Source organism: Salvelinus fontinalis, chromosome 8 (genome assembly GCF_029448725.1).
Source record: "Salvelinus fontinalis isolate EN_2023a chromosome 8, ASM2944872v1, whole genome shotgun sequence".
Taxonomy (NCBI): Eukaryota; Metazoa; Chordata; class Actinopteri; order Salmoniformes; family Salmonidae; genus Salvelinus; species Salvelinus fontinalis.
In genome coordinates this window covers 49722830-49740380 of record NC_074672.1, presented here as the reverse complement: position 1 = coordinate 49740380, position 17551 = coordinate 49722830, and the positions used below count along the sequence as shown (strand labels likewise).

The window sequence follows — 17551 nt, the reverse complement described above, 5'->3', positions numbered from 1 at the left end:
TTACACCACCTATTGCATCTTTCCTATGCCGCTCGGTCATTGCACATCCATATATTTACATGTACATATTCTTATTCCATACTTTTACTTAGATTTGTGTATATTAGGTAGTTGTTGTGGAATTGTCAGATTACATGTTAGGTATTGCTGCACTGTCGGAACTAGAAGCACAAGCCTTTTGCAACACTCGCAGTAACATCTGCTAACCACATGTAAATCTGATTTGATTTGGGATCGCTTGTACCGTTCCTTGTCAAGGCCCTTCCTGCTGAGGTCATGCATCATGTCAAGTTCTAAATCAATGATGTTGAATTGTGGCGCACTATTGACAATTTCCCCGTGTGTTGCGGGCTGCTGTTACTTTCCACTTAAGTCAGTCAAACCGGCCATCAAGGAGGGACAAGGATACTCTCTGGGTCATCACCATCAAGGAGGAACAGGGATACTCTCTGGGTCATCACCATCAAGGAGGAACAGGGATACTCTCTGGGTCATCACCATCAAGGAGGAACAAGGATACTCTCTGGGTCATCACCATCAAGGAGGGACAAGGATACTCTCTGGGTCATCACCATCAAGGAGGAACAAGGATACTCTCTGGGTCATCACCATCAAGGAGGGACAAGGATACTCTATGGGTCATCACCATCAAGGAGGAACAAGGATACTCTATGGGTCATCACCATCAAGGAGGGACTAGGATACTCTCTGGTTCATCACCATCAAGGAGGGACAAGGATAGTCTCTGGGTCATCACCATCAAGGAGGGACAAGGATACTCTCTGGGTCATCACCATCAAGGAGGAACAAGGATACTCTCTGGGTCATCACCATCAAGGAGGGACAAGGATACTCTATGGGTCATCACCATCAAGGAGGAACAAGGATACTCTCTGGGTCATCACCATCAAGGAGGGACAAGGATACTCTATGGGTCATCACCATCAAGGAGGAACAAGGATACTCTATGGGTCATCACCATCAAGGAGGGACAAGGATACTCTCTGGTTCATCACCATCAAGGAGGGACAAGGATACTCTCTGGGTCATCACCATCAAGGAGGGACAAGGATACTCTATGGGTCATCACCATCAAGGAGGGACAAGGATACTCTATGGGTCATCACCATCAAGGAGGAACAAGGATACTCTCTGGGTCATCACCATCAAGGAGGGACAAGGATACTCTCTGGGTCATCACCATCAAGGAGGGACAAGGATACTCTATGGGTCATCACCATCAAGGAGGGACAAGGATACTCTCTGGGTCATCACCATCAAGGAGGAACAAGGATACTCTATGGGTCATCACCATCAAGGAGGTACAAGGATACTCTCTGGGTCATCACCATCAAGGAGGAACAAGGATACTCTCTGGGTCATCACCATCAAGGAGGAACAAGGATACTCTCTGGGTCATCACCATCAAGGAGGAACACGGATACTCTCTGGGTCATCACCATCAAGGAGGAACACGGATACTCTATGGGTCATCACCATCAAGGAGGAACATGGATACTCTATGGGTCATCACCATCAAGGAGGGACAAGGATACTCTCTGGGTCATCACCATCAAGGAGGGACAAGGATACTCTCTGGGTCATCACCATCAAGGAGGGACAAGGATACTCTCTGTGTCATCACCATCAAGGAGGGACAAGGATACTCTCTGGGTCATCACCATCAAGGAGGAACAGGGATACTCTCTGGGTCATTACCATCAAGGAGGAACAAGGACAGTCTCTGGGTCATTACCATCAAGGAGGAACAAGGATAGTCTCTGGGTCATCACCATCAAGGAGGGACAAGGATACTCTCTGGGTCATCACCATCAAGGAGGAACAAGGATACTCTCTGGGTCATCACCATCAAGGAGGAACAAGGATACTCTCTGGGTCATCACCATCAAGGAGGGACAAGGATACTCTCTGGGTCGTCACTATCAAGGAGGAACATGGATACTCTCTGGGTCATCACCATCAAGGAGGTACAAGGATACCCTCTGGGTCATTACCATCAAGGAGGAACAAGGATAGTCTCTGGGTCATCACCATCAAGGAGGAACAAGGATACTCTCTGGTTCATCACCATCAAGGAGGAACAAGGATACTCTCTGGGTCATTACCATCAAGGAAGGACAAGGATACTCTCTGGGTCATCACCATCAAGGAGGAACAAGGATACTCTCTGGGTCATCACCATCAAGGAGGGACAAGGATACTCTCTGGGTCGTCACTATCAAGGAGGAACAAGGATACTCTCTGGGTCATCACCATCAAGGAGGTACAAGGATACTCTCTGGGTCATTACCATCAAGGAGGAACAAGGATAGTCTCTGGGTCATCACCATCAAGGAGGAACAAGGATACTCTCTGGGTCATCACCATCAAGGAGGAACAAGGATACTCTCTGGGTCATCACCATCAAGGAGGTACAAGGATACTCTCTGGGTCATCACCATCAAGGAGGGACAAGGATACTCTCAGGGTCATCACCATCAAGGAGGAACAAGGATACTCTCTGGGTCATCACCATCAAGGAGGAACATGGATACTCTATGGGTCATCACCATCAAGGAGGAACAAGGATACTCTCTGGGTCATCACCATCAAGGAGGAACAAGGATACTCTGGGTCATCACCATCAAGGAGGAACAAGGATACTCTCTGGGTCATCACCATCAAGGAGGAACAAGGATACTCTCTGTGTCATCACCATCAAGGAGGAACAAGGATAATCTCTGGGTCATCACCATCAAGCAGGCCCTGTTCAGCATCGTCTGTCAGTAACTGCTGTTCACTTTGGCAGGATGAGCTTTTTGCTCCAGTGCTGCATGCTGGTTGTTTATTTATTTTATCGGTGTGAAGATGACAGAAGCTTGCCTGGTCTCATGAAGCCATCGCTATCAGACAGAAGCTTGCCTGGTCTCATGAAGCCATCGCTATCAGACAGAAGCTTGCCTGGTCTCATGAAGTCATCGCTATCAGACAGAAGCTTGCCTGGTCTCATGAAGCCATCGCTATCAGACAGAAGCTTGCCTGGTCTCATGAAGCCATCGCTATCAGACAGAAGCTTGCCTGGTCTCATGAAGCCATCGCTATCAGACAGAAGCTTGCCTGGTTTCATGAAGCCATCGCTATCAGACAGAAGCTTGCCTGGTCTCATGAAGCCATCGCTATCAGACAGAAGCTTGCCTGGTCTCATGAAGCCATCGCTATCAGACAGAAGCTTGCCTGGTCTCATGAAGCCATCGCTATCTGACAGAAGCTTGCCTGGTCTCATGAAGCCATCGCTATCAGACAGAAGCTTGCCTGGTCTCATGAAGCCATCGCTATCTGACAGAAGCTTGCCTGGTCTCATGAAGCCATCGCTATCAGACAGAAGCTTGCCTGGTCTCATGAAGCCATCGCTCTCGGACAGAAGCTTGCCTGGTCTCATGAACCGATCGCTATCAGACAGAAGCTTGCCTGGTCTCATGAACCGATCGCTATCAGACAGAAGCTTGTCTGGTCTCATGAAGCCATCGCTATCAGACAGAAGCTTGCCTGGTTTCATGAAGCCATCGCTATCAGACAGAAGCTTGCCTGGTCTCATGAAGCCATCGCTATCAGACAGAAGCTTGCCTGGTCTCATGAAGCCATCGCTATCAGACAGAAGCTTGCCTGGTCTCATGAACTTCATTGTTATGTGACGATACCTTCCATATGAATGTCTGAGTGCCTAGGTAATTACCACAGGCGTACTTGTAAAAAGTAAAAGTCAATGGAAGTTTCAAGTTGTCAATCTATTTCCTCCACTGGGATGTGTCATCAGGAGAAGAGTCCAGTAGGAAGCAAGGGTGATGTTGGGCCATTTTCTCTAAGGCTTGCAACAGAGTGTTGTACGAGGGGCTTACTAGTCCGCATGATGTTCTCATAAAACGTACACCTCTGGTGTGTGTTTGGGACTGTTGGTGATGTCTGGTCAATGTTTGATTCACCTTCTTCAAGTGGGATGCTGCCATGGACGCTTTTACATGCACCACATCCTCTCTGACATCTCATTTCATTTGAAATACACAACAAAGAAACAAGAAGTTTTAACTGAGAGGTTTTTAAAACATAAAGCAAAATACAGAAATAAATGGTGCCGTTTTCCGTCATCAGACACAGTGAATCTACAAGGAGTAGTAGCTTTCCATCATCAGACACAGTGAATCTACAAGGAGTAGTAGCTTCCCATCATCAGACACAGTGAATCTACAAGGAGTAGTAGCTTCCCATCATCAGACACAGTGAATCTACAAGGAGTAGTAGCTTTCCATCATCAGACACAGTGAATCTACAAGGAGTAGTAGCTTCCCATCATCAGACAGTGAATCTACAAGGAGTAGTAGCTTCCCATCATCAGACACAGTGAATCTACAAGGAGTAGTAGCTTCCCAACATCAGACACAGTGAATCTACAAGGAGTAGTAGCTTCCCATCATCAGACACAGTGAATCTACAAGGAGTAGTAGCTTTCCATCATCAGACACAGTGAATCTACAAGGAGTAGTAGCTTCCCATCATCAGACACAGTGAATCTACAAGGAGTAGTAGCTTCCCATCATCAGACACAGTGAATCTACAAGGAGTAGTAGGTTCCCATCATCAGACACAGTGAATCTACAAGGAGTAGTAGCTTCCCATCATCAGACACAGTGAATCTACAAGGAGTAGTAGCTTCCCATCATCAGACACAGTGAATCTACAAGGAGTAGTAGCTTCCCAACATCAGACACAGTGAATCTACAAGGAGTAGTAGCTTCCCATCATCAGACAGTGAATCTACAAGGAGTAGTAGCTTCCCAACATCAGACACAGTGAATCTACAAGGAGTAGTAGCTTCCCATCATCAGACAGTGAATCTACAAGGAGTAGTAGCTTCCCATCATCAGACACAGTGAATCTACAAGGAGTAGTAGCTTTCCATCATCAGACACAGTGAATCTACAAGGAGTAGTAGCTTTCCACAAACTTAATTGATATGAAAAAGTGACACAATCCATTCATAAAAATACCTGTAAAGTGACCTCGGTTTGCCCAGGGCTTGGATATTGAGGTAGAGAGCAGTCTGCAGTAATCCCAGATCTGGATCCAGTTTGGGTGCCTTGTGTTGTGTTTCCTGGTATCTGTTGTAATAGTAGGATCCGAGGCCTTGTGGTAATTGCAGGAATCGGTCTGGTGTGGCTAAGCCCCTTGCCTTGAACTTCTCCAGATCGGGGTCCATATACCAGAGTGCTTTGGACAATCTGGTAATGAATATTCAGCCTATATGGACATAAGAAAATAGGAGAAATATAAACATTTGAGTCTGATTATCATTATTAAATAAATTAACATGAATTAATTAACATGAACAAACATCAACGAACATAATATAAGATGTATAATAGAATACAACATTCTAATCTGTACTCCGAATGAAATAATTATTGACAAAAAATAAACAATTTTAATCACATGTAATGTATAATCAGTTCTTTACTGAAATGTAAATAAATAAATATAATCCACTATTCATAGGTTTATCTAGACTTCGAGAAGAAACAGGGCTATTTAAAAATAAGTTTAGCTCAGTAAAATGAATGCAGAACTGAAAAAGGTGCATTCTCCTATCTTCTAGATTCAAATCATAATTTAATGTGATGAGTAGAATATTTATGTAATATTGTTATTTGCACTCTCGTTATTATCCTGCAGTCGGCAGTACTGAGTCAAGTACGGCTTCATACGAGGTCACGTCCAGAGTCACTGAAGGATTAAATGACCAAAAGGATTGTGTCACTGCAGTGGTTCCCAACCTTTTCCGGTTACTGTACCACCAACTAAATGTTGCTCTGCCCAGAGTACCCCTGATGTACCCCTTCATGTGCATTTTACCAGTAGTCCTATGGTCTCATGAGTCTTCTCAAGTACCCCTGTAGATAGACCGAGTACCCCCTGCAGATAGACCAAGTACCCCCTGTGGATAGACCGAGTACCCCCTGTGGATAGACCAAGTACCCCCTGTAGATAGACCAAGTACCCCCTGTGGATAGACCAAGTACCCCCTGTGGATAGACCAAGTACCCCCTGTGGATAGACCAAGTACCCCTGTAGATAGACCAAGTACCCCCTGTAGATAGACCAAGTACTCCCTGTGGATAGACCAAGTACCCCCTGTAGATAGACCAAGTACCCCTGTAGATAGACCAAGTACCCCCTGTAGATAGACCAAGTACTCCCTGTGGATAGACCAAGTACCCCCTGTAGATAGACCAAGTACCCCCTGTAGATAGACCAAGTACCCCTGTGGATAGACCAAGTACCCCCTGTGGATAGACCAAGTACCCCCTGTGGATAGACCAAGTACCCCCTGTAGATAGACCAAGTACCCCCAGTGGATAGACCAAGTACCCCTGTAGATAGACCAAGTACCCCCTGTAGATAGACCAAGTACCCCCTGTGGATAGACCAAGTACCCCCTGTGGATAGACCAAGTACCCCCTGCAGATAGACCAAGTACCCCCTGTGGATAGACCAAGTACCCCCTGTAGATAGACCAAGTACCCCCTGTGGATAGACCAAGTACCCCTGTAGATAGACCAAGTACCCCCTGTGGATAGACCAAGTACCCCCTGTAGATAGACCAAGTACCCCCTGTGGATAGACCAAGTACCCCCTGTGGATAGACCAAGTACCCCCTGTGGATAGACCAAGTACCCCCTGTGGATAGACCAAGTACCCCCTGTAGATAGACCAAGTACCCCCTGTAGATAGACCAAGTACCCCTGTGGATAGACCAAGTACCCCCTGTAGATAGACCAAGTACCCCCTGTAGATAGACCAAGTACCCCCTGTAGATAGACCAAGTACCCCCTGTAGATAGACCAAGTACCCCCTGTGGATAGACTAAGTACCCCCTGTGGATAGACCAAGTACCCCCTGTAGATAGACCAAGTACCCCCTGTGGATAGACCAAGTACCCCCTGTAGATAGACCAAGTACCCCTGTAGATAGACCAAGTACCCCCTGTAGATAGACCAAGTACCCCCTGTAGATAGACCAAGTACCCCTGTGGATAGACCGAGTACCCCCTGTAGATAGACCGAGTACCCCTGTAGATAGACCAAGTACCCCCTGTGGATAGACCAAGTACCCCTGTGGATAGACCGAGTACCCCTGTAGATAGACCAAGTACCCCTGTGGATAGACCGAGTACCCCCTGTAGATAGACCGAGTACCCCCTGTAGATAGACCAAGTACCCCCTGTGGATAGACCAAGTACCCCCTGTAGATAGACCAAGTACCCCTGCAGATAGACCAAGTACCCCCTGTGGATAGACCAAGTACCCCCTGCAGATAGACCAAGTACCCCCTGTAGATAGACCAAGTACCCCTGTGGATAGACCAAGTACCCCCTGCAGATAGACCAAGTACCCCCTGTAGATAGACCAAGTACGCCCTGTAGATAGACCAAGTACCCCCTGTGGATAGACCAAGTACCCCCTGTGGATAGACCAAGTACCCCCTGTGGATAGACCAAGTACCCCCTGTGGATAGACCAAGTACCCCCTGTAGATAGACCAAGTACCCCCTGTAGATAGACCAAGTACCCCTGTGGATAGACCAAGTACCCCCTGTAGATAGACCAAGTACCCCCTGTAGATAGACCAAGTACCCCCTGTAGATAGACCAAGTACCCCCTGTAGATAGACCAAGTACCCCCTGTGGATAGACTAAGTACCCCCTGTGGATAGACCAAGTACCCCCTGTAGATAGACCAAGTACCCCCTGTGGATAGACCAAGTACCCCCTGTAGATAGACCAAGTACCCCTGTAGATAGACCAAGTACCCCCTGTAGATAGACCAAGTACCCCCTGTAGATAGACCAAGTACCCCTGTGGATAGACCGAGTACCCCCTGTAGATAGACCAAGTACCCCTGTGGATAGACCGAGTACCCCCTGTGGATAGACCAAGTACCCCCTGTAGATAGACCAAGTACCCCCTGTAGATAGACCAAGTACCCCTGTAGATAGACCAAGTACCCCCTGTGGATAGACCAAGTACCCCCTGTGGATAGACCAAGTACCCCCTGTGGATAGACCAAGTACCCCTGTAGATAGACCAAGTACCCCCTGTAGATAGACCAAGTACCCCCTGCAGATAGACCAAGTACCCCCTGCAGATAGACCAAGTACCCCCTGCAGATAGACCAAGTACCCCTGTAGATAGACCAAGTACCCCCTGCAGATAGACCAAGTACCCCCTGCAGATAGACCAAGTACCCCCTGCAGATAGACCAAGTACCCCCTGTGGATAGACCAAGTACCCCCTGTGGATAGACCGAGTACCCCCTGTAGATAGACCGAGTACCCCCTGCAGATAGACCAAGTACCCCCTGTGGATAGACCGAGTACCCCCTGTGGATAGACCAAGTACCCCCTGTGGATAGACCAAGTACCCCCTGTGGATAGACCAAGTACCCCCTGTAGATAGACCAAGTACCCCCTGTAGATAGACCAAGTACCCCCTGCAGATAGACCAAGTACCCCCTGTGGATAGACCAAGTACCCCCTGTAGATAGACCAAGTACCCCCTGCAGATAGACCAAGTACCCCTGTGGATAGACCAAGTACCCCCTGTAGATAGACCAAGTACCCCCTGTAGATAGACCAAGTACCCCCTGTGGATAGACCAAGTACCCCCTGTGGATAGACCAAGTACCCCCTGTGGATAGACCAAGTACCCCCTGTGGATAGACCAAGTACCCCCTGTAGATAGACCAAGTACCCCCTGTGGATAGACCAAGTACCCCCTGTGGATAGACCAAGTACCCCCTGTGGATAGACCAAGTACCCCCTGTGGATAGACCAAGTACCCCCTGTAGATAGACCAAGTACCCCCTGTAGATAGACCAAGTACTCCCTGTGGATAGACCAAGTACCCCCTGTGGATAGACCAAGTACCCCCTGTGGATAGACCAAGTACCCCCTGTAGATAGACCAAGTACCCCCTGTGGATAGACCAAGTACCCCCTGCAGATAGACCAAGTACCCCTGTGGATAGACCAAGTACCCCCTGTGGATAGACCAAGTACCCCTGTAGATAGACCAAGTACCCCCTGTGGATAGACCAAGTACCCCTGTAGATAGACCAAGTACCCCCTGTAGATAGACCAAGTACCCCCTGTGGATAGACCAAGTACTCCCTGTAGATAGACCAAGTACCCCCTGTGGATAGACCAAGTACCCCCTGTAGATAGACCAAGTACCCCCTGCAGATAGACCAAGTACCCCCTGTAGATAGACCAAGTACCCCTGTGGATAGACCAAGTACCCCCTGCAGATAGACCAAGTACCCCCTGTAGATAGACCAAGTACGCCCTGTAGATAGACCAAGTACCCCCTGTGGATAGACCAAGTACCCCCTGTGGATAGACCAAGTACCCCCTGTGGATAGACCAAGTACCCCCTGTGGATAGACCAAGTACCCCCTGTAGATAGACCAAGTACCCCCTGTAGATAGACCAAGTACCCCTGTGGATAGACCAAGTACCCCCTGTAGATAGACCAAGTACCCCCTGTAGATAGACCAAGTACCCCCTGTAGATAGACCAAGTACCCCCTGTAGATAGACCAAGTACCCCCTGTGGATAGACTAAGTACCCCCTGTGGATAGACCAAGTACCCCCTGTAGATAGACCAAGTACCCCCTGTGGATAGACCAAGTACCCCCTGTAGATAGACCAAGTACCCCTGTAGATAGACCAAGTACCCCCTGTAGATAGACCAAGTACCCCCTGTAGATAGACCAAGTACCCCTGTGGATAGACCGAGTACCCCCTGTAGATAGACCAAGTACCCCTGTGGATAGACCGAGTACCCCCTGTGGATAGACCAAGTACCCCCTGTAGATAGACCAAGTACCCCCTGTAGATAGACCAAGTACCCCTGTAGATAGACCAAGTACCCCCTGTGGATAGACCAAGTACCCCCTGTGGATAGACCAAGTACCCCCTGTGGATAGACCAAGTACCCCTGTAGATAGACCAAGTACCCCCTGTAGATAGACCAAGTACCCCCTGCAGATAGACCAAGTACCCCCTGCAGATAGACCAAGTACTCCCTGCAGATAGACCAAGTACCCCTGTAGATAGACCAAGTACCCCCTGCAGATAGACCAAGTACCCCCTGCAGATAGACCAAGTACCCCCTGCAGATAGACCAAGTACCCCCTGTGGATAGACCAAGTACCCCCTGTGGATAGACCGAGTACCCCCTGTAGATAGACCGAGTACCCCCTGCAGATAGACCAAGTACCCCCTGTGGATAGACCGAGTACCCCCTGTGGATAGACCAAGTACCCCCTGTGGATAGACCAAGTACCCCCTGTGGATAGACCAAGTACCCCCTGTAGATAGACCAAGTACCCCCTGTAGATAGACCAAGTACCCCCTGCAGATAGACCAAGTACCCCCTGTGGATAGACCAAGTACCCCCTGTAGATAGACCAAGTACCCCCTGCAGATAGACCAAGTACCCCTGTGGATAGACCAAGTACCCCCTGTAGATAGACCAAGTACCCCCTGTAGATAGACCAAGTACCCCCTGTGGATAGACCAAGTACCCCCTGTGGATAGACCAAGTACCCCCTGTGGATAGACCAAGTACCCCCTGTGGATAGACCAAGTACCCCCTGTAGATAGACCAAGTACCCCCTGTGGATAGACCAAGTACCCCCTGTGGATAGACCAAGTACCCCCTGTGGATAGACCAAGTACCCCCTGTGGATAGACCAAGTACCCCCTGTAGATAGACCAAGTACCCCCTGTAGATAGACCAAGTACTCCCTGTGGATAGACCAAGTACCCCCTGTGGATAGACCAAGTACCCCCTGTGGATAGACCAAGTACCCCCTGTAGATAGACCAAGTACCCCCTGTGGATAGACCAAGTACCCCCTGCAGATAGACCAAGTACCCCTGTGGATAGACCAAGTACCCCCTGTGGATAGACCAAGTACCCCTGTAGATAGACCAAGTACCCCCTGTGGATAGACCAAGTACCCCTGTAGATAGACCAAGTACCCCCTGTAGATAGACCAAGTACCCCCTGTGGATAGACCAAGTACTCCCTGTAGATAGACCAAGTACCCCCTGTGGATAGACCAAGTACCCCCTGTAGATAGACCAAGTACCCCCTGTGGATAGACCAAGTACCCCCTGTAGATAGACCAAGTACCCCCTGTGGATAGACCAAGTACCCCTGTAGATAGACCAAGTACCCCTGTAGATAGACCAAGTACCCCCTATAGATAGACCAAGTACCCCCTGTGGATAGACCAAGTACCCCCTGTGGATAGACCAAGTACCCCCTGTGGATAGACCGAGTACCCCTGTAGATAGACCAAGTACCCCCTGTAGATAGACCAAGTACCCCTGTGGATAGACCAAGTACCCCCTGTGGATAGACCGAGTACCCCTGTAGATAGACCAAGTACCCCCTGTAGATAGACCAAGTACTCCCTGTGGATAGACCAAGTACCCCCTGTAGATAGACCAAGTACCCCCATGTAGATAGACCAAGTACTCCCTGTGGATAGACCAAGTACCGCCTGTAGATAGACCAAGTACCCCCAGTGGATAGACCAAGTACCCCCTGTGGATAGACCAAGTACCCCCTGTGGATAGACCAAGTACCCCCATGTAGATAGACCAAGTACTCCCTGTGGATAGACCAAGTACCGCCTGTAGATAGACCAAGTACCCCCAGTGGATAGACCAAGTACCCCCAGTGGATAGACCAAGTACCCCCTGTGGATAGACCAAGTACCCCCTGTGGATAGACCAAGTACCCCCTGTAGATAGACCAAGTACCCCCTGTGGATAGACCAAGTACCCCCTGTGGATAGACCAAGTACCCCCTGTAGATAGACCAAGTACCCCCTGTAGATAGACCAAGTACTCCCTGTGGATAGACCAAGTACCCCCTGTGGATAGACCAAGTACCCCCTGCAGATAGACCAAGTACCCCCTGTAGATAGACCAAGTACCCCCTGTAGATAGACCAAGTACCCCCTGTGGATAGACCAAGTACCCCCTGTAGATAGACCAAGTACCCCCTGTGGATAGACCAAGTACCCCCTGTGGATAGACCAAGTACCCCCTGTGGATAGACCAAGTACTCCCTGTAGATAGACCAAGTACCCCCTGCAGATAGACCAAGTACCCCTGTAGATAGACCAAGTACCCCCTGCAGATAGACCAAGTACCCCCTGTGGATAGACCAAGTACCCCCTGTAGATAGACCAAGTACCCCCTGCAGATAGACCAAGTACCCCTGTGGATAGACCAAGTACCCCCTGTGGATAGACCAAGTACCCCCTGTGGATAGACCAAGTACCCCCTGTGGATAGACCAAGTACCCCCTGTAGATAGACCAAGTACCCCCTGTAGATAGACCAAGTACCCCCTGTAGATAGACTGAGTACCCCCTGTGGATAGACCAAGTACCCCCTGTGGATAGACCAAGTACCCCTGTAGATAGACTGAGTACCCCCTGTGGATAGACCAAGTACCCCCTGTGGATAGACCAAGTACCCCCTGTAGATAGACCAAGTACCCCCTGTAGATAGACCAAGTACCCCCTGTAGATAGACTGAGTACCCCCTGTAGATAGACCAAGTACCCCCTGTAGATAGACTGAGTACCCCCTGTGGATAGACCAAGTACCCCCTGTGGATAGACCAAGTACCCCTGTAGATAGACCAAGTACCCCCTGTAGATAGACCAAGTACCCCCTGTAGATAGACCAAGTACCCCCTGTGGATAGACCAAGTACCCCCTGTAGATAGACCAAGTACCCCCTGTAGATAGACCAAGTACCCCCTGTGGATAGACCAAGTACCCCCTGTGGATAGACCAAGTACCCCCTGTGGATAGACCAAGTACCCCCTGTGGATAGACCAAGTACCCCCTGTAGATAGACCAAGTACCCCCTGTGGATAGACCAAGTACCCCCTGTAGATAGACCAAGTACCCCTGCAGATAGACCAAGTACCCCCTGCAGATAGACCAAGTACCCCCTGTAGATAGACCAAGTACCCCCTGCAGATAGACCAAGTACCCCTGTGGATAGACCAAGTACCCCCTGTGGATAGACCAAGTACCCCTGTAGATAGACCAAGTACCCCCTGTGGATAGACCAAGTACCCCTGTAGATAGACCAAGTACCCCCTGTAGATAGACTAAGTACCCCCTGTAGATAGACCGAGTACCCCCTGTGGATAGACCAAGTACCCCCTGTGGATAGACCAAGTACCCCCTGTAGATAGACCAAGTACCCCCTGTAGATAGACCAAGTACCCCCTGTGGATAGACCAAGTACCCCTGTAGATAGACCAAGTACCCCTGTAGATAGACCAAGTACCCCCTATAGATAGACCAAGTACCCCCTGTGGATAGACCAAGTACCCCCTGTGGATAGACCGAGTACCCCCTGTAGATAGACCAAGTACCCCCTGTAGATAGACCAAGTACCCCCTGTGGATAGACCGAGTACCCCCTGTGGATAGACCAAGTACCCCCTGTGGATAGACCAAGTACCCCCTGTGGATAGACCGAGTACCCCCTGTGGATAGATCAAGTACCCCCTGTAGATAGACCAAGTACCCCCTGTAGATAGACCAAGTACCCCCTGTAGATAGACCAAGTACCCCTGCAGATAGACCAAGTACCCCCTGTGGATAGACCAAGTACCCCCTGTGGATAGACCAAGTACCCCCTGTAGATAGACCAAGTACCCCCTGTAGATAGACCAAGTACCCCCTGTAGATAGACCAAGTACCCCTGTGGATAGACCAAGTACCCCCTGTGGATAGACCAAGTACCCCCTGTGGATAGACCAAGTACCCCTGTAGATAGACCAAGTACCCCCTGTGGATAGACCAAGTACCCCTGTAGATAGACCAAGTACCCCCTGTAGATAGACCAAGTACCCCCTGTAGATAGACCGAGTACCCCTGTAGATAGACCAAGTACCCCCTGTGGATAGACCAAGTACCCCCTGTGGATAGACCAAGTACCCCCTGTAGATAGACCAAGTACCCCCTGTGGATAGACCAAGTACCCCCTGTAGATAGACCAAGTACCCCCTGTGGATAGACCAAGTACCCCCATGTAGATAGACCAAGTACCCCCTGTAGATAGACCAAGTACCCCCTGTGGATAGACCAAGTACCCCCTGTAGATAGACCAAGTACCCCCTGTGGATAGACCAAGTACCCCCTGTAGATAGACCAAGTACCCCTGTAGATAGACCAAGTACCCCCTGTAGATAGACCAAGTACCCCCTGTGGATAGACCAAGTACCCCTGTAGATAGACCAAGTACCCCCTGTGGATAGACCAAGTACCCCTGTAGATAGACCAAGTACCCCTGTGGATAGACCAAGTACCCCCTGTGGATAGACCAAGTACCCCCATGTAGATAGACCAAGTACTCCCTGTGGATAGATCAAGTACCCCTGTAGATAGACCAAGTACCCCCAGTGTCCGGGTACCCCCTGTGGATAGGCAGAGTACACCCAGTGTCCTTGTACCCCCTGTGGATAGGCAGAGTACACCCAGTGTCCTTGTACCCCCAATGGATAGGCCGAGTACCCCCTGTGGATAGGCTGCGCGCCCCCAGTGTCCGAGTACCCCCTGTGGATAGGCCGAGTACCCCAGTGGTCCTAGTATCCCTTGTGGATAGGCCGAGTACCTCCAGTGTTCGAGTACCCCCTGTGGATAGGCAGAGTACACCCAGTGTCCTTGTACCCCCAATGGATAGGCCGAGTACCCCCTGTGGCTAGGCAGAGTACACCCAGTGTCCTTGTACCCCCAATGGATAGGCAGAGTACCCCTTGTGGATAGGCCGAGTACCCCCAGTGTCCGACTACCCCCTGTGGATAGGCAGAGTACCCCCAGTGTCCTTGTACCCCCAATGGATAGGCCGAGTAACCCCTGTGGATAGGCCGAGTACCCCTGTGTCCGAGTACCCCCTGTGGATAGGCCGAGTACCCCAGTGGTCCGAGTACCCCTTGTGGATAGGTCGAGTACCTCCAGTGTCCGAGTACCCCCTGTGGATAGGCCGAGTACCCCAGTGGTCCGAGTACCCCTTGTGGATAGGTCGAGTACCTCCAGTGTCCGAGTACCCCCTGTGGATAGGCCGAGTACCCCAGTGGTCCTAGTACCCCTTGCGGATAGGCCGAGTACCCCCTTGTGGATAGGCCGAGTACCCTTGTGTCCGAGTACCCCCTGTGGATAGGCCGAGTACCCCCAGTGTCCGAGTACCCCCTGTGGATAGGCCGAGTACCCCCGTGTCCGAGTACCCCCTGTGGATAGGCCGAGTACCCCCGTGTCCGAGTACCCCCTGTGGATAGGCCGAGTACCCCCGTGTCCGAGTACCCCCTGTGGATAGGCCGCGCACCCAGTGTCCTTGTACCCCCTGTGGATAGGCCGAGTACCCCCGTGTCCGAGTACCCTCTGTGGATAGGCAGAGTATCTCCAGTGTCCTTGTACCCCCTGTGGATAGGCCAATTACCCCCAGTGGTCCTAGTACCCCCTGTGGATAGGCCAATTACCCCCAGGGTCCTAGTACCCCCTGTGGATAGGCCAATTACCCCCAGTGGTCCTAGTTCCCCTGGTTGGGAACCACTGATTTACAGAATAAACATTATTTAAAATGCACAATTAGAAGCATCAATCTATTCCATGTCTATAGCGCTTCTACCAGAAATTGTCACAAAGAAAGCTTTACTAAATGTGCGGCCAATAGGCCTATACAGTTAGTTACTCACCACATTCTCCATCAATTGCGTCATTCGGCTGCCAGGAAAAAAGCCCCCACCTCGGAGACAGTCGACACCGTCATTGTGGAGCTCCTGATCTGTGCAAAGTGTGTGCAATGCAATGGCAATGCATTTTGCAGGATATGCGGACTGTTCTCTGCGGTGCATGAGAACTTCAAACACATTCCGCCTTGGTGTTGTCTGTCTGTCTACTACAAGTAGTAAGCTTCCGGGAAAATGTAAGTTATGAATCACAAATCCCCATACATCTGAAATTCTTCAACGTCATCACTTATTTTGTTGTCCAAAACGCTACCATGTTTGCCCTTCGTCTTTGCTGATGAATGCCCTGATCTCTGGCCAGTCGTTCGGTGACGTTATGTTTCGGGTATTAACTGCTTCAAATAGGTCAGAAAATGTATTTAACCGACCGTTTGCAAATAACGTAAATAATATGAATTTGTTTAACCTGAATCATAAAAATAGTATGCATTTTGGCTGATCAAAGCCATACTGGCACGCGAGAGAAATGTGTGTGTGTGTGTGTGTGTGTGTGTTGTGTTTTGTGTCACTGTCCAATCAGAGGCCCAAAGCGGGTGATCTGAGGCGGTTTGGTCTTTGATTCTCAAGCATCAGCATGGGAAATCATCACGGGAGATTGGACACTATATTGGACACTATACAGCACCGCAGAAGTCGGTAAAAAAAGTGAGAAAAGTGAAGCTCATCTGTTACAAATTAAATTTGTATGGCCTAACAGAATAAACCACAGAGTTAGAGAACGTCCTACCAGTAAATTAAATTTGTATGGCCTAACAGAATAAACCACAGAGTTAGAGAACGTCCTACCAGTAAATTAAATGTGTATGGCCTAACAGAATAAAACACAGAGTTAGAGAACGTCCTACCAGTAAATTAAATGTGTATGGCCTAACAGAATAAAACACAGAGTTAGAGAACGTCCTACCAGTAAATTAAATGTGTATGGCCTAACAGAATAAAACACAGAGTTAGAGAACGTCCTACCAGTAAATTAAATGTGTATGGCCTAACAGAATAAAACACAGAGTTAGAGAACGTCCTACCAGTAAATTAAATGTGTATGGCCTAACAGAATAAACCACAGAGTTAGAGAACGTCCTACCAGTAAATTAAATTTGTATGGCCTAACAGAATAAACCACAGTAAATTAAATGTGTATGGCCTAACAGAATAACCCACAGTAAATTAAATGTGTATGGCCTAACAGAATAAACCACAGAGTTAGAGAAGGTCCTACCAGTAAATTAAATGTGTATGGCCTAACAGAATAAACCACAGTAAATTAAATGTGTATGGCCTAACAGAATAATCCACAGTAAATTAAATGTGTATGGCCTAACAAATTATACACAGTAAATTAAATGTGTATGGCCTGACAGAATAAACCACAGTAAATTAAATGTGTATGGCCTGACAGAATAACCCACAGTAAATTAAATGTGTATGCCCTAACAGAATAAAACCCAGAGTTAGAGAAGGTCCTACCTGCTTTCCCAATCTGCACAGCCAGTTTGGTGAGTTTACCCTGTAGAACACTCTTCTCCTTCTTTGTTGTGTTGACTCTCTTCTTGTCCTCCACCTCTCCTCCCTCTGCACTCTTCAGAGGCTGCATCTCCATGGCTACAGCCTCGTCCTGCTTCTTGGCTGGAGGACACACACACACAGGCGTTTCGA

General features: G+C 49.1%; 1 protein-coding gene across 1 annotated transcript in view; it reads right to left on the bottom strand.

Moving 5' to 3' along the window:
* Positions 1-17551, bottom strand: part of LOC129861374 (plasma membrane calcium-transporting ATPase 2-like) — a 168137-nt gene that overhangs the window by 123804 nt on the left and 26782 nt on the right. Inside the window, exon 8 of the mRNA XM_055932757.1 lies at positions 17363-17521. Coding sequence (XP_055788732.1) covers positions 17363-17521 — 159 coding nt within the window. The remainder of the gene's footprint in view (positions 1-17362; positions 17522-17551) is intronic.